The sequence below is a fragment of the Narcine bancroftii genome, chromosome 5 (assembly GCF_036971445.1).
Source record: "Narcine bancroftii isolate sNarBan1 chromosome 5, sNarBan1.hap1, whole genome shotgun sequence".
NCBI lineage: Eukaryota > Metazoa > Chordata > Chondrichthyes > Torpediniformes > Narcinidae > Narcine > Narcine bancroftii.
Window position 1 is genome coordinate 183,260,555 of NC_091473.1, and position 18,004 is coordinate 183,278,558.

The 18,004-nt window shown below is 49.4% G+C and overlaps 1 protein-coding gene across 1 annotated transcript in view; it reads left to right on the forward strand.

Annotated features, from left to right (window-relative positions):
- Positions 1-5,493: 5,493 nt before the first annotated feature.
- Positions 5,494-18,004, forward strand: part of cblc (Cbl proto-oncogene C, E3 ubiquitin protein ligase) — a 62,912-nt gene continuing 50,401 nt past the window's right edge. The window contains 1 exon segment of the mRNA XM_069940056.1: positions 5,494-6,376. Coding sequence (XP_069796157.1) covers positions 6,036-6,376 — 341 coding nt within the window. The 5' untranslated portion in view covers positions 5,494-6,035.

Below are 18,004 nucleotides of genomic sequence, written 5' to 3' on the forward strand. Positions count from 1 at the left end.
GAGGCAGAAGGCAGTTTGTTGTCGGAGTGAAGCGAGGTGTAACCGCACCTGCAGGGCCGTTCTGTGAATCCAGATAAGGTAGCAAACAGCTCGTCAGTGCCCAGCAATCGTGGACTTTGATATTTAAACAGGAGGGCGTGGGCCCTTTGGGGACAAGGCAGAGTGAACACAGAGCCCTGCAGCACGGTACAGCCCTTTGGCTTAAGATGTGGTGCTAAACCATGCATACCTACAAAAGAAAAACAACATCCTCCCCACCTCATAACCCTCGCTTGCCTGTCTAAGAATCTCTTAAATGTCCCCAACGCATTCGAGGCCCCTGCAGCTCTCTAGATAACAAAACCTACCCCTGGCGTCTCCCCCTCCCTTCACTTTGTTCAGACATCCTCTAGTGTTTGGTAAGAATTTACCAGTGAACGATCTCAATACGCTCTTTTTTTTGGCATTGGGTCTGGGCACCTCTAGAATTGCTTCCCCCTTGCTCTTGTCAGGCTCCACGTCTACCTCTGACCGTTTATCTGCCAGAAAGCTGATTTCCTTCACACCAAACCACCATTTTTTTCTCTATTTAGCTGTAATCCCTCCTTCTGGATGTGTGGTAGAACTTTGGTGAGCCTCTCGTTGGGTTGTTCTTGAGTGGGATCACGTCATCCACGCTACCCCATTTATGCCCTTCTATGACGTGCTCCAGTGACCTTCTGGAGCTGGGGAAATTCCAGAAGGCAGGAGTATCAGCCAAACGGCGTATTAAATGTACAGGATTTGTGTAGGATAAGTGAGGCAAAAGGGGTGATTATGGAAAACATAGGGATTAGGAAAGAGGGGGAATTTGAATTTCACACTTTCCATTTCTCTGCTGCTATCGGCTGATTCTCACTCCTGGTACCATGTGATGGTTCTTTTAAAACAACTATACTTTATTAGCTATAGAGTAGATTTTGTGAAGGCATCCATCTTGAATCCTGATTTGCAACAAACTAGTCTCTGACTCCCTCTAGTGGTCAGGAGGATCACTAGCACTTTATCCCGACAACCTCCTCTTGTAGATGTCCTCGATGGAGTAAAGTCTGGCAGCCGTGATGTTGCAGGCCGAGTTAACAGCCCCACTGGAGTCTTTTTTTCCTTTTCCTGAGTGTTGGGACCTCCATACCAAGCCATGTTGCCCTCCACGGTACACCTGTAAAGGTTTTGGAGAATGTTCAGTTCCAGCCTCCACCACCATCCCTCAAGTCTGTGCAAAATGCGTACCCCTGCCATCTCCCCTCAATGTTCCTCCCTTCACTTTGTACAGACGTCCCCTGCCATTTGCTGATCCTGCCCTGGGGAAACAGGTGCTGACTGTCAACCTTCTCCGTGACTCTCATAATCTTGCAGACCTCTCATCCTTCTACGCTCCAAAGTCCCCCAGCTCTGCCAAACTTGCCCTCATGAGACACATTCTCCAATCCAGGCAACGTCCTGGTGAATGTCCTCTGCCCCTCTCCACACCTTCCACATCCTCCCTGTAATGAGGCAACCAGAATTGAACACAATACTCTAAGTATTTCTCTCATACCTAGATGAAGGGCTCAAGCCCGAAATGTCAGTTTTGTATCTTTATCTTTGTTACATGAAGAACATTGTTTGACCTGCTGAGTTTCTCCAGTATTTTGTGTTTTTTTTTACAATTCTCTAAGTGCGGACTAACCAGTTCTTCAGAGAATTAGAAATGGGAGTATCCTCAATGACACCGCGGAAACGGCAACAAGGAAGCGTACAGGAGGGAAATCGATCATCTGGTTGAGTGCTGTCACACATCAACAACCTTGCGCTCAACATCAGCAAAAACCAAGATGTTTGTGAACTTCAGGAGGAGGTCAGGAGAACACAAACCGGCCGGTCTTCATCATGGGCTCAGCGGAGGGGGTCGGAGGCTTCAAATTCCTGGGGGGGGGGTATACTTCTCTCAGGATCCATGCCGGAGCCTCCACGATGATGCAGTCACGAAGAAGGCCCTAGACTTCTGGAGGAGTTTGAGGAGATTTGGTGCGTCATCAAATACTCATGAAAACTTCTACAGGTGGAGAGCGTTCTGGCCAATCGCATCACTGCCTGGACAGGAATAAACTCCAGAGGGTTGTCAACTCGGCCTGCTACATCACGGGCACCAGACTTCACTCCATCGAGGACATCTACACGAGGCGGTATCTTAAAAAAGCCTCAATCCTCAAGGACCCCCCAACCCACTCCACCACCCCCCCCCAGGCCATGCCCTCTTCACTCTGCCACCATCGGGAAGGAGGTGCAGGAGCCTGAAGGCGAGCACCCAGCGACACAAGGACGGCTTTTTCCCATCCGCCGTCAGATTCCTGAACGGACAATGAACCCCAGGCATGGACTCACCTTCTCTTCATCTTCTGCACCAATTTATTTATTTTTGAAACATAACATAGCAATATTTGCAAGGGGACGCTGCTGCAAAACAACAAATTTCGTGACATGTTCACATTGATGAATCCTGATTCTGATTCACAGTGAACGGTCGGGCACTGAGGAGTGCAGTAGAACAGAGGGATCTGGGAACACAGATACAGAATTCCCTGAAAGGGACATCACAGGTGGACAGGGTTGTAATAAAGGCTTTTGGCACATTGGCTTCATTAATCACAGTATTGAGTCCAGGAGTTGGGATGTTATGGTGAAGTTGTACAAGACATTGATGAGACTAAATTTGGAGAATTGTGTGCAGTTTTGGTCACCGAACTACAGAAAAGATCTCAATAAGATAGAAAGAGGGCAGAGAAGATTTACTGGGTTGTTGCCTGGACTTCAGGAACTGACTTACAGGGAAAGGTTAAACAGGTTAGGACTTTATAGAAGAAAGAGGGAAGATTTGATGGAGGTATTTAAAATGATGAGGGGGAGAGATAGAGTAAATGTAGATCGGCTTTTTCCACTGAGGGGAGGTGAGATACAAACCATGGTTTAAGGGTGAAAGGGGAGAAGTTTAAGGGGGATATGAGGGGGAACTTTTTCACACAGAGAGCAGTGGGGGTCTGGAATGAGCTGAGGTGGTGAATGCGGGCTCGATTTTAACATCAAAGAAGAATTCGGACAGGTACATGGGCGGGAGGGATGGAATGGGTGCAGGTCAGCGGGACGAGGCAGAAAAATGGTTCAGGCCAGACCAGAAGGGCCAAAGGGCCTGTTTCTGTGCTGTAGGCATTTCAATGAGCATTAAGATACTGCTGTTTTCTGTTCCTGTGGTCAAATCTATCAGCAATGGACTCCTTGATGTCAGGAAATGCAGAAAGGTCGACAGTTTGACTCAACGACATCAGCTGATGTCAAACCGGTTCAGGTCAAAGACAATATAATCTCCTACCCTCAGCAAGAAACAATCTCCCACGGGGCTGGTGGGGGGGGGGGGGGGTTCACGAAGCAACTGACGTGGTCGGTCTGGCTGGGAAACAGTCCGTTCTCCTTGGAGAAGCACACGGCGCATATCGCTGAACTTCAGCCTTGAATCTGAGCTGTCAGAAACGTAGAGGGAGTTGTTCAGTTGAAGTGACAAACAGGATGGACTTCACACTGACCCTGCGAACTTGCAGATAACCACAGGCAATTGATCTTCAACCCTCCCTCTCATTCTTAAAACGTTCCAGCTCTTTGGCCCACATTGTGCTGACCCATATAAACCTACTCTACAGTCTCCCCCTTCCCTCCCCACCCCCACAACCCTCTATTTTTCTTGCATCCCTGGTGTGTCTAAGAGTCTTGTAAATGCCCCTAAATTTTCGGCATTCCAGGCCCCCACAACTTCCTGTGTATTAAAAATGTACCCCTGACATCTCCCCTTCATTTTATAGGGACATCCCCTGGTGTTTGCTACGGTCATCTCTCTACCTCTCCCTCCCTTTCTCTCTCTCTCCTCCCTCTCTTCCCCTTCTCTCCTCCCTAGGAACAGGAAGTCCGCAGGAAGGATGTTGATCCCTCGGTGGGGGGGGGGGGGAGTCTGGGGGAGACCGTGCAAACTCCACACCGACGGAGGTGTGGATCAAACCGCTGTGTCCGGGGGAGGGGGAGGGGCCAGGAGGGAGCAGCATTGCCCGTCACGCCACATTAAAGACCCAGGGGCGGCCCGCGATCTTGGCAGGTTGTAAGGGGGTTGCTTCCCTGCGCTGGACACTGGAAGGTCAGGGGTCACAGTCCTACAGCAGGAAAGCAGGCCATTTGGCCCATCATGCCTGTGCTGTACATGTGACATCACATACAACCTTGAGATTCTTTTTCCTGCGGGTCAAGAAGAATTTCTACCTGTGGGTAACTGTAAACTGTACTCAAGAAGAAAGTTAGAGACAGGAAAGATAGAAATGGCAACTTACTGACCATGCAAATCAGAAAAAAAAATATTCAGTCATAAATAATGTAAATCAGAGTCCTGAAACGAGGCCCTGATTGAGTTTGTTGTTGAGGGGGGTCTGATCCTGGAGGGGGAGCAGCTGGTATTGAACCTGGAGCGATTGAATTTGGTAGCAGGGAGGTCCTGCTGCAACCTCCTGGTGAGGCCAAGCATCTGGAGATCTGCCTGCAGTTCTGGTCTCCTTCCTTGAGGAAGGACAGACTGGCTTTGGAGACTGTGCGAAGGAGGTTCGCCGGATCGATTCCAGAGATGAGGGGGGTCGGCCTCTGAGGAGAGGTTAATTCGTCTGGGACTGAACTCGCTGGGATTTAGAAGAATGAGTCGGGATCTTATAGAAAAATAAAATTCTGAAAGGCATCGATAATATAGAGGTCGGTAAGTTGTTCTCAGAGGTGGGGGAGACCAGGGGGCACAACCTCGAGATCCAGGGGAGTAGGTTGAGGACGGAGATGAGGAGGAACTGCTTTTCCCAGAGGGTGGAGAATCTGTGGAATTCGATGCCCTGTGGAGGCGACCCCAGTAAATATATTTAAGATCAGGTTGGGTAGATTTTTACATTGTTGGGGAATGAAGGGATATGGGGTAAAGGCAGGTTGGTGGAGATGAGCCCATCATTAGATCAGCCACGATCTCATCAAACGGCGGAACAGGTTCGACGAGCCGAGTGGCCGACTCCTACTCCTGTTTCCTATGGTCTTGTGTGCGAGTCTTTGGCACCTTTTCCTGGCGGCAGCAGCGAGAACAGAGCGTGTGCTGGATCCTTGACGATTACTGCTGCCTTCCGACGCCAGCGCACCAGAGGTTCGGATCCAGAGCTCGGGCCGCCAACGGATGGAACAGGAGTCCGTGCAGGGGAGAGTATGTGTGGGCGACTGACCCATCATTGGTGTCCCACACGCCCACTGAGGGGTTGGTTTTCCAGAGCAATTGAGGAAAGCAGAGTGATCAGCCCCTGTCTCCTCCATCTCCCTCCCTTTACCTCCTCTCACTTTCCATCCTTCCCTCCCTCTTTTCCCCATCACCCTCCCTATTCTCTCTCCCTCCTTTTCACTCTTCCTCCCTCCCTTTCACTCCCTCTCTCTCTCCCTCCCTCTATCTCCCTCCCCTCTCTATCTTCCTCCCCTCTCTTTTCTCCCCATCTCTCCCCCACACTCTTTCATTCTCCCCCTCCCTTTCTCCCTCTCTCCCTCGCCTCTCTATCTCCCTCACCCCATTCTCTCTCTCCCTCCCCTCTATCTTCCTCCCCATCTCTCCCCCTCGCTCTTTCATTCTCCCTCTCCCTTTCTCTCTCTCTCCCTCGCCTCTCTATCTCCCTCACCCCATTCTCTCTCTCCCTCCCCTCGCTCTTTCATTCTCCCCCTCCCTTTCTCTCTCTCTTCCTCGCCTCTATCTCCCTCACCCCATTCTCTCTCTCCCTCCCCTCTCTCTTTCATTCATTTCTTCGCTCTCTCCCTCTGCTCCCTCCCTTACCCCATTCTCTCCCTCCTCTTTCACTTTCCCTTTCTCTCTCTCTCTCCCTCCCTCCCTCCCTCTCTCTCTGCCCCTCCCACCCTTCCTTCCTCCGTCCCTTTCGTTCAGACACGCACACAACGGCTGGCCGGCGGACGGGGCTAGCAGCGAGGCGCGGGGCGGAATGGCCGCGGGCTGGACGCTGCTGCCGGAGACGGAGTGGGCGCAGGGAGAACGCAGGAAGGTGGACAAGGTGCGGGCCGAGCTGCGGAGCCTGGCTCGCCTCTGCCTCCAGCCCCGGCTCGGGCTCCGCCACAGCCCGCCCTACCTGCCCGAGATCGCGGCGGACACGGCGGCGCACCTGGGCCGGCTGCTGACCGGCGGCCGGGGACGGGTCAAGGGGAAGGATGGGGGCCGCACTCATCTGCACAATACCCTGGACAACCTGGTGGCCAAATGCAAGCAGGCGGCAGCGCTGTTCGCCAGAGCCGGGGAGCAGATGTATGATGAGAGCTCGCAGGAGAGGTGAGTGAGAGGGGCAGCAGGATCTCACAGCTTTCCCCTCTCTCTCCCCCTCTACACCTCTCTCTTCCCCCCCCCCCCCTCTGTCTCTCCCCTCCCCTTCTTTCTCTCTCTTCCCCTACCTTGCTCTCTTCCTCCCCCTGCCCGCCTCATCAAAGCCGGTGGATCAGCAAGTTTGCAGGTGACATTAAGATTGGAAGGGTTACGGAAGGGGAGGAAAGTTGGAAAGTTTGCAGAGGAATCTGGACCAGCTGGAAAAATGACAGAAGAAATTTGACACAGACAAGTGTGAGGTGTTGCATTTTGGAAGGACAAACCAAGGTAGGACTTACACTGTAAATTTGCAGATGCAAAAGGTCCTGGGAGTCCTCAGGGAGGCCTGAAATTAAATATGTAGATTGAGTAGGTGGTATAGAAGGCAAATGCAACACTGGCGTTCATTTCAAGAGGAATCGTATATAAGAGCGGGGATGTGATGTTGAGGCTTTATAAGTTACTGGTGAGACTTCACGTGGTGAAATGTGAGCAGATTTGAGGCTCCTCGATTGAGAAAGGATGTGCTGACATTGGAGAGGGTTCAGAGGAGGTTCACAAGGACTATTCCGGAAATGAAAGGGTCATCACATGAGGAGGGATTGACAACTCTTGGCCTGATCTCGTGGAAATTTAGGAGAATGAAGGGGGGATCTCACCGAAACATTTTTGGATGTTGAAAGGCGCGGACAGAGTCGATGTAGAAAATTTGTTTCCCCACGGTGGGAGAGACCAGGACAAGAGGGCACAACTTCAGGATTGAAGGGCGTCCACTTAGAACAGAGACGCGGAGGAACTGCTTGAATCCACTGGCGTCACATGGTGGGGAGGAGGGGTACACCATACAGACCACACCTGGTGACACCATCGGAGGGGGTGACACCAAAATAATTGTCTATAAAATTTTTGTGCAGTGTTTCAGCAGAAATTTATTATTTTTTATAAAAATGTCCCTGTCATTATAACAACGAAAGGATTTTTCATCAGTACACGTATCGATCTACCTACATGGCTAAAACGCCCAGCTCGTTTACTTTTGGAACCTTCCAACGCGCTCCAGTCAGAGCAATCTTTATGACCCAATGCCAGCGATGCTTCGAGTCGCGTGGTTTTGTAGCGCGCGGCGTTCGTCAGCATGCGCCACCAGCAAGCGCTGTTGTTTTCGTTGCTGCCGGTGTTTTCACACTCGCTGCTTTGGTCAAATTTTCTGGTGTTTTCGCTACAATATTGTGGCCATTAGTATTCATGAACCGAGATCAGTAACATTTTTGGGAATTAAGTCGTAATAAAAGGAATATAAGGGGAAAATTTTTAAAAAGGTTACTAAGTAATGTTGTAACTAATAATGTTGTAACTAAAGGTGTCATTTTAACTTTGCTCATTGTTTATCTCCCTACTATTGCCATTACATTCAGTGAACTATAGGAATTATGGTTTACGAGCAACATTAGTAGCAAAAACATTACTAAGCCAACATCGTACCAAATGGATTTAGTTTTTCCCCTTTGAACCCTTTTCCTATATTATCTTGTTATTGAGATTGCGATCAAATTTTAATGAGGGAAGAGCAACTTCAGTTACACCTTCCAGAGGAATCATGGAAGAAGATTTTTGGATGGGTTAAAACCTCTTTGATATGTGCTCGTTGTTCCTTGGTTCAGTTTAACCTGGTCCATCTGGCTCATCTGCTGAAAGGCAAATTGACCCGGATTTTGTCTAACGTTAGTCCACTTTGTGACAGAAGTAAATCAGCAGTGGCTTCTCTAACTCATGTGCTTTGGCCCTATGTTGGAACAGTATTGGGTCAATTTTTTTTTAAGACTCTGTCAGCTCTGCTGGAGATCAGTCTGCAACCAAACCCATTGCCTGCTCTTTCTGGGATTGTAGTTCCTGAGGTGGGGACGAGTTCCCAGGACTGCACATCGAGTTGTGGCCTTTTCTACATTGTTGGCTAGAAGAGCGATCTTAGTTAAATGGAAAGGTTCTAATAAACAACTCAGTGGCTCTCTCAAATTATATCATGTCTACGTTGAGTTATTTATTTGACACTTCGATTAAATTTAAGAGACTTGGCGATCTTTGATCAATTATTTCCACATGTCTTAGTTAGTATAATTATTTTCCATTCTGGACTATATTTCCCTTTGTTGGTGAATTAATTTTTCAGCCGCAGAGCCCCTCCTCGCTGCGGCCACCACCCCCCCCCCAGCCACGGGTCGCCTCCTTCGCTGCTCCCTCTCAGATGGTTGGGGGAGAGGGGGGTGAATCTGTGGAATTTGTTGCCACAGGCAGTTGTGGAGCCAGGTTATTGGGTGTATTAAACACGGAGATTGATTAGCCAAGGTTATGAAGGCCACGGAGGGGGGCTGAGTGGGGGAATGGATCAGCTCTTGATCTATCGAGGTGTACACTGAATAGCTCCTATGCCTTATGGTCTTAAGGACGTACACGGTAAACAGTCGGGCACTGAGGTGCACGGTAGAACAAAGGGATCTGCAAACACAGATACATAATTCCCTGAAAAAGGCGTCACACAAAACAAGTTACTCCCTTTTACAATAGATAACCTTTCCTTTAGAGAATGGGGAAAAAAGGGATTAAAAGAATAGAAAATTGTTTTTCAGGAAATAGATTCTTATCCTTTGAACAAATGAAAGATAAGTAGAATATAACTCAAGATACAGTGCTGGCATATTACCAATTGAGATCCTACTTGAAGGATAAATTAGGAAGCAGTTTGCCAGAGGGAAGTAACCTTGAATATGTGATTACAGATACAATGATAATCAAAAGATTTATAACAAATATGTAAATTAAACTGCAAGAAAAGGAGAATGAGGAAACAAATGGTAAAACTAAACAAAAATGGGAACAAGATTTAAATATAAAGATAAAAAAGGAAACATGAGAGAAGTTATGCTCCGGAACGATGAGAAATACAATAAATACGAGGTTACGAATGATACAATATAACTGGATACACAGGCTATACATTACACCTCAAAAGTTAAATAAATGGGACCCAACAGTATCTGATAGATGTTTTCGATGTAAAAAAGAAATGGGAACAACAATTCATGCAATCTGGACGTGTGAGAAAGTAGAAAAATTTTGGGAAGATCTAAATCAGATATTAAATAAAATAACAGAAAACAATATACCAAAGAATCCAGAGATCTTCCTCCTAAGTAACATAAAAAACAAAGAATTTGGAATTGATTTGGAGGATGCACAAAAAAGGTTTGTTAAGATAGCTCTAGCCGTAGCAAAAAAATGTATTATGTCAACCTGGAAACTGGAAGATAATTTGAAAATACAACAATGGTATATAGAAATGAATAAATGTATTCCATTAGAAAAAAAAACATATAGTTTAAGAAATAATATTGAAATATTCGAACAAATATGGGAGCCTTACATTAAATACAATAGCGAAAACCTACCGGGGACAATCATTACCTAAGTTAACGGAAGGAAAAGGAAATGAAAAGAATGGACTCAGTAGAATTTCTGGTGTATTTTTATTGAATGACAACATTGTCTGACTGGTTTAATGTATCCTAGATTTTATACCTTAAATGGACGGGAGGGGGGAGGTAGGGAGGGTGGGATGGGAGGTGGGGGGGGAGAAAATGGCACTGTATATGTGTGAAAAGGAAAAAGTGTGTACCATGGTTAATGTGATTTATGGTGTGAAAAATAAAAAATTTAAAAAAATATTAAAAAAAAGGCGTCACAGATGGACAGGGTCATGAAGAGAACTTTTGGCACATTGGCCTTCTTAAATCAAAGTATTGAGTACAGGAGTTGGGATGTTATGGCAAAGTTGTATAAGAGATTTGTGAGACCAAATTTGGAGTAATGTGTGCAGTTTTGGATACTGATCTACAGGAGAGATATCAATAAGATTGAAAGAGGGCAGAGAAGATTTACTAGATTGTTGCCCGGACTTCAGGAGCTGACACAGGGAAATGTTGAACAGGTTCGGACTTTATTCCCTGGAGCGTACAAGAAAGAGGGGAGATTTGATATTTAAAATGATAAGGGGGAGGGACAGAGTAAATGTAGGTCGGCTTTTCCCTCTGAGGGTGGGTGAGATTCAAACCAGAGGACATGGGTTAAGAGTGAAAGTTTAATGATTTAAATTTAGACCTACAGCATGGGAATTTGGACAGGTCCATGGATGGGAGGGGTATGGAAGATAGAGTCAGTGGAACCAGGCAGAGTAATAGATTTGCACTGGCTAGAAGGGCCGAACTGTCTTTTACTGTGTTGTAATGTTCTGTGGGCCAATGTGAAGTGGGAAAAATGGGGCCGTTGGGGTCGGTTTGAGGATGGGGAAGGCAGAGAAGCAATGAAACCCAGACATCTGCCAACACTGTGATTGCTGTAAACCACTGGTCTTCAAACATTTTCCCTCCCACTCACATCCCACCTTGAGCAATTCCTGCTTTGTGATTAGTAAGGAATTAGTTAATGTGGAATGGGGGAGAAAAGAACCACTGTTTCAATCACCCCTCATTGACTCATTATGTGCACGGTTTCTGGACTCCAAAGGAAATGGGCCAATGAGCATTTTTCTCCAGCAAAATATTTCAGTGACGATTGGGTCTAGAGCAGTGGTTCTCAACCTTCCCTTCCCACTCACATCTCACTTTAAGTAATCCCTCACTAATCACATAGGGATTACTTAAAGTTGAAAGAATGTTTGAACATCATTGTTCTATCCTGCACAGTCCTTTGGCCTTCGATGTGCTGATTTCCAACCAAAAAAACAAAACCCTTCCTACCCCATAACCCTCTATTTCCCTTTCACCCGTGAGCCTGCCTGAGAGTCTCTTCAGTGCCCCTAACGTTTCAACCTCCGCCACCGTCCCTGGCAAGGCATCCCCATGACTCTCTGCGAATGGAGAGGGAAGGAGGGGGGGGTTTGGAGACCTGGAGGAAAGGGGAGGGAAGGGGGGGGGGCGGCAAGCAGAAACAGGAGAGGTCGATGTTAAAGCCGTCCAGTTGGAGAAAAGCCAAGTGCTGCTCCTCCAATTTTGCGGGTGGTCCTGGTGGGGAGAAGTGGGAGAGTGGGTGGGTCACTGGAAGAGTTGGGGATCAGGATTTGTGCATGAGACCCTCTCTGTCCCTTGTTTTCCACCTTCCCCCCCCCCCTTCCTCCCCTTCTATCACCTTGGGTGGAATGTAAGCATCCAAGGTTCCTGTTATTGCCATGGAAAAGCACATAAAGATGTAATGTACACGATATACGTTATCGTTTCTCCGCCATAAGGGAAACAGAGAGTCACCATAAGCGTTGCCCTAACAATATGGGAAAGAAAAGCAAAAGAGAGTCCCGTTCAAAGACGCAGATTCACCTCCCGCAGCCACATGGACTCCTGTTTGATCCATTGGCTGCCCAGGTTCTAGATCTGAACCTCTGACACAATCAGGAAGCCCTTCTGTGCCCGAGACCCCTTCAGGAGCCCCTTCTTTCCCCCAGCGCCTTCTTGAATCCCGACTTCAATACCTGGTTCCCCGTGAGCTGGTCTCCGGCAGCCTGCGTGGGCCCTTGAGCTGCCAAACTCCTTGCCAGCCCGTTGCCGTGGTCACATTCTCCGTTGGGTTGAAGGATCCTTTTGACCCTAAACCCGTGTCCTCAGGAGAACACACCCCAGTCCCCATCGAGGGGTTGGCAGCAGAGAGGGTCAAGAACTTAAAATTCCTGGAGGGGGGGCGTCAACGTCTCCAGGGATCTGTCCTGGAGCCTCCGCGTCGACGCAATCACAAAGAAGATCGGCTGGCAGCTACACCTGGAGGGGAGATTGAGGAGATTCGATACATCACAGAAAACTCTTGAAAACCTCTACAGGTGGACCCTGGAGAGGATTCTGGCTGGTGGCATCTCCTGCCTGATATGGAGGTGCCAACACTCAGAACAAGAATAAACTCCAGAGGGCTTTTAACTTGGCCTGCATCATCTTGGGCACCAGACTCCACCCCATCGAGGATGTCGACATGAGGCTGTGTCTTAAAAAAGCAGCCCCTATCCTCAAGAACCCCCCACCAACCAGGCCATGCCCTCTTCATGCTGCTCCCATCGGGAAGCAGGTCCAAGATGGCTTCCCACTCCACCATCAGAATCCTGAACAGACACTGAACCCCAGATACGGCCTCACTTTAACTTTTCGTGGACTATATTTATTTAATGTTGGAAGGTGGTTAATAGAAATGTCTGAGCTGTAACGCTGCTGCAAAACAACAAATTCGTGTCAATAAATTCTGATTCTGATTTGTACCTCAAGTCAAGCTTATTGTCATCTGATTACATGAGAACAGCCTGACGAAACGCCGTTCTCCAGTCCTTGGGGCAAAACACAACCAGACACAACACATGTACAGGTAAAGATTGTCACGTTATACTACATTTAGAATATAGCATGTAGGAAACTTTTGTCTACCGTAAGGCGGACAGAGTCACCACTTTGCCCAGTGACCCCCCCCCGGTGTTCCTAGACGGTCTCCCCCCGCCAAGGACTGACCAGGCCCGAGCCCTGCTTGACTTCCAAGATCAGATAGTCTCGGACATATTCAGCTGCAGAAGCAGAGAAGCAGGACAAGAATTTCATCCATGCATGAGAGTCTCGGAGGGTCAGTGTGAGCAGTTCATCAGCCGTTCTCGTGGGAAGAAACCATTCCTCGGACTGGTGGTGCTGGCTCTGATCCTCCTGCATCTCTTCTCCCCCCCCCCCACCCCCCCAAGGACAGGAGCAGCTGAATGATGCCAGGGTCCTCGCATACTGAATGCCAGCCACAGTGCATCCAAATTGTACCACACAGGCTGACCACGTTCTGCCGTGGTGTCCTGGCTGCCACCACAGTGTGGTATGGTAGCTGCAAAGCGTCAGATCGATTTTAAAACTGCTGAGAAGATCACGGGGGTCTCCCTCCTCTCTCTCTCGATGAAACCTAGAAAGAGTGGAGCGGAAGAACCAGGATTGAGTTTTATTGTCGTAAACGTGTCATGAGATTTGTTATTTTGCAGCAGCGTCACGGGGAAAACTTTCTGTAAACTGCCTTACAAAGTTCAATAAAGTTTTTTTAAAAAACATGCTGGTCTCTGTGGTTCATTGTCCATTCAGAAATCTGATGGTGGAGGGGAAGAAGGTTTTTTTTTAATTTGTAACAGGCAGTGAGAAGAGGTGAGGGTCCTTGAGGATGGAGTCTGTTTTCTTGACCGTTAAAGATGTCCTTGATGGAGTAGAGACTTGCCCCTTGTAAACTGAGTACCTGACCAGCCCTCCTGGGACCTGGCCTGATCACTGGGGCAAAGGTGCTGGAAGCACCTTTCAAATCGCGGGGGTGAACACCCATTGAATCACCAACCCGGCGACTTAATGGGGATCCCGCCCACCCCCACCCCCCCAGCGCGGTGACTCGTCACGCACTCACCAGAAGTACCACCGGATGTTCAGAAGCTGGCTAGCTGCCCCAGCCCCGCACATGAGCACTGAAGCTGCCCAGAATGAGTGGGTTGGCTGCGGGCGAGACCCTGGATGAGTTTAACTGGGTTCTCCAACCCCCTCTGAGAGAGATCAGGGGGCCAGTTGGGTCGCGACGGGGCTGACCTAGTCGGGCCCTTTCAAACTGCCGCATACCTGGGGTGCTAACTGGGCGAACTGACCGGTTATAACCCCATTTTCAGGGCCTATTGTTGCCCATTGGACAGGTGAGTCTGCCACCCTTCGCGGCCATTATCAATCACAGGTGCCGCCATCCTGGGCCCCAGGAACCCCCCCGCGGTCAGGGGAATTTAAGTAAAACCACCTTTCACGGGCTGTTTAAAACTCATGTGGATCCCGTCGGACTGGGCACTTGGACCTTCCAAACCCTCTTCTGGTCCTGTGCACTGGCGCCTCCGTACCAGACCGCGATGCAAACGGTCAGAATGTTCTCCATGCTGTGTCGGTGGAAGATTTGCGAGACCCTCGTCACAAAATATAGCCACTGGCAAGTCTGCTTTATGATGGCTTTGGCATGGACGGGCCTTCAGAGATGTTAGCACCCAGGAATTGGTTGGTGGAGGACCCTTCCCGTCCAGCCCGCAGTATTTTTGAGGAACTCCCCTCAGGGAAGGAGGTTACAGGAGAGCCAGGCTGGGAAACAGCCTCTTCCCACAGGTGGTCAGACTGTTGACCGACCCTAGAACCTTGTAAATGACTTTTACGCCTAGTTATTTTCGATCGTGATTTATACATGTCATTTGTGTATTGGGGCGCACTGCGTGTGTGCCCAGTGGTCTGGAGATGAGCTGTTTTGTCGGGTTGTAACCGTGACCTTGAGCAGGCCCCTTCAGCCTGTAACCTGCCTGCTCACCCAGTGCTCCCATTTTCCCCACCTGCAGTCGCTGGTGCCTCGAGGATCCGGGTAAATGCCCCCTGACTGCTGGGCGGTGACACGAGTCAGGCATACAGCGGTGTACCTGTGCACAACAGTGCAGGCAGGTGAGCCTGCATATCTGTTTATGATGGCGTACCTGTACAGGGCAGCGTTCCTGTGCAGGCTGGTGTATCTGCGAAGGAAGGCATACCCGTGCGGGACGGTGTACCTGCATGCCGGTGCAGGGCGTCGTATCTGTGCACGATGGTGGACCCTGCGTGCACCTGACTGAGTGCTGACGGGCTTCCTGGTCGCAATGAGGTGGGGGGGCTCTGATCAGGAGCCCAGGTGGCCGCGGGAGGCGAATCCACGGACGCACAGCGTCTCTGAAGGGTTGCTCTTTTGCTTCTCTTTCCCCTATTGTTAAGGGCGCCAGGCAATGCTCACGGTGACTCTTCCCTTTGTGGCCAGCAGACATTAAAATATATGTATTTCACTTTTTAAATTTATAATAAAAGGAACTTGGAACTTTTCACCTTTGAACATAATTTGCTGAGTATTGAGTCCAGGAGTTGGGATGTTATGCTGAAGTTGTACAAGACATTGGTGAGGACAAATGTGGAGCGTTGTTTAAAGTTTTGGTTGTCTCAATAAGATTGAAAGAGGGCAGAGACGATTTACTAGGATGTTGCCCGGACTCCAGGAACTGAGTTACAGGGAAATGTTAAACAGATTCGGACTTTACCTCAGAATCAGAATTTATTGTCACGAGCTCATCATGAAATTTGTTGCTTTGCGGCAGCGTCACAGGGGAAAATCTTGCTATAAATTACAATTCAGAATAAATAAATCAGTGCAAAAATACTTGAAAGGGGGGCCGTGTCTGGGGTTCGTGGTCCGTTCAGGAATCTGACAGTGGGGGGGGAAGGGGAAAAGCTATCCTCGCTCATCTTCAGGCTCTTGGACCTCTTTCCCGATGGCAGCAGAGCGAAGAGGGCACAGCCTTTGTGGGGGGGGGGGGGGTCCTTGAGGATAGAGGCTGCTTTCTCCCCCAAGACATCGCCTCTTGTCAACATCCTCGATGGATGTGTGGTGTGGTGCCCGCGATGGCAAGTTCTCAAAACTCTGGAGTCTTTTCCTATTCTGCACCTCCCTGGAGCATAGAAGAAACGAGGGAAGATTTTACAAAGGTAGAGAAAATGGTGAGGGGGACGGACAGAGTAAATGTAGACAGGCTTTTCGCACTGAGGGTGGGTGAGGTACAAACCAGAGGACATGAGTTTAAAGGTAAAAGGGGAGAAGTTCAGACCGAGACTGTGTATCGAGCTGAAGTGGTGAATGCGGGGCTCAATTTGAACTTTTCAGAAGAATTTGGACAAGTACGTGGATGGAAGGGGTATGGAGGGCTATGGACTGGGTGCAGGTCAGTGGGACTGGGCAGAATAATAGTTCGGCACAGATTAGAAGGGCTGTGGTGTTCCCATTTCCTTCCACCTTTTAAAATGTACGGGGGTGGGGGGGCGGTTGTAGGTTAATTGTGTGTGTTTGGGTGCCACGGGCTCATGGGCCAGAAGGGCCTGTCCACCATGTTGTCTGTCTAAATTAAATTAATTTGAATCTGCAGCAAAGACCAGGCAGCAGACAGTGAAATGGGCTGAGTGGCCAGACCAGAATTTATTGTCATGGGGATCAGTGCAGTGCAAACATTGATTTACAAAATAAGTAGAAATGGTGAAAGGAAAAGAAAAGGCCAATATGAGGCCGTGTTTGGGGTTCATTGTCCATTCAGGGATCCGATGGCAAGGGGGGAAGAAGCCGTCCCTGTGCCACTGGAGGCCTGTCTTCAGGTTCCTGGCCCTCCTTCCCAATGGTAGCAAAGTGAAGAGGTCACAGCCTGGGGTCCTTGAGGATTCAGGCTTTTTTAAGACATCACCTCGTGTCGATGTCCTCGGTGAAGTAAAGTCTGGGGCCCGTGATGTTGCAGGCAGAGTTCACAACACTGAGGATTTTTCATGTCCTAGACATTCGTGCCTCCGTACCAGGCAGTGATGCAACCAGCCGGAATGTATTCTCCACGGTCCACCTGTTGAGAGTCTTCAATGTGCTCAGGTCCTCCCGACAAGATTCCCAGAGCCTCAAGTGGCCTTGGAGAGACTTGTGGGAGTTGTGGAGGCCTGCGATCTTCCGGCAGCATGTTTGTAAATGCTGGAGTCGGCTGAGGTCAGTAGAGAACAATGTGTGGGCCGATGTGCATGCAGGGGACGGTGGGAAGCTAAATTTAACCAACTTCCTGTATTAGTGGTTGTGAATTCAGTACAGTAATAACACAGACTTGGTGGTTTCGCCTCTGGAGAGAGAGCTGCTTGGAGTGTGTGATGGGACGGTGCGGAGGGACCATTACTCTGTGTCTGACCCCAGGAGTGTGTGATGCGATGGAGCAGAGGAACCTTCACTCTGTGTCTGACCCCAGGAGTGTGTGATGCGATGGAGCGGAGGGACCTTCACTCTGTGTCTGACCCAAGGAGTGATGCGACGGAGTGGAGGGACCTTCTCACCGTATCTGACCTCGGAGTGTGATGGGATGGTGCAGAGGGAGCTTCACTCTGTGTCTGACCCAGGGAGTGTGTCACGGGACGGTGCGGAGGGTGCTTCACACTGTGTCTGACACTGGGAGTGTGTAACGTGACAGTGTGGAGGGAGCTTCACTCTGCGTCCGACCCTGGGAATGTGTGAAGGGACAGTGTGGAGGAAACTTCACTCTGTGTTTTACCCCGGGTGTATGTGACAGGACGATGCGGAGGGAGCTTCACTCTGTGTCTGACCCCGGGTGTATGTGAAGGGATGGGGCGGAGGGAGCTTCACTCTATTCCTGACCCCAGGAGTGTGTGATGGGATGGTGCGGAGGGAGATTCACTCTATCCTTGACCCCAGGAGTGGGTGATGGGATGGTGCGGAGGGAGCTTCACTCTGTGCTTGATCCCGGGAGAGTGTGATGGGACGGTGTAGCGGGAGCTTCACTCTGTGTCCGACCCCGGGAGAGTGTGATGGGATAGTGAGGAGGGAGCTTCACTCTGCGTCCGACCCTGGGAATGTGTGAAGGGACAGTGTGGAGGGAACTTCACTCTGTGTCTGACCCCGGGTGTATGTGACGGGACTGTGCGAAGGGAGCTTCACTCTGTGTCTGACCCAGGAAGTGTGATGGGATGTTGCAGAGGGAGCTTCACTCTGTGTCTG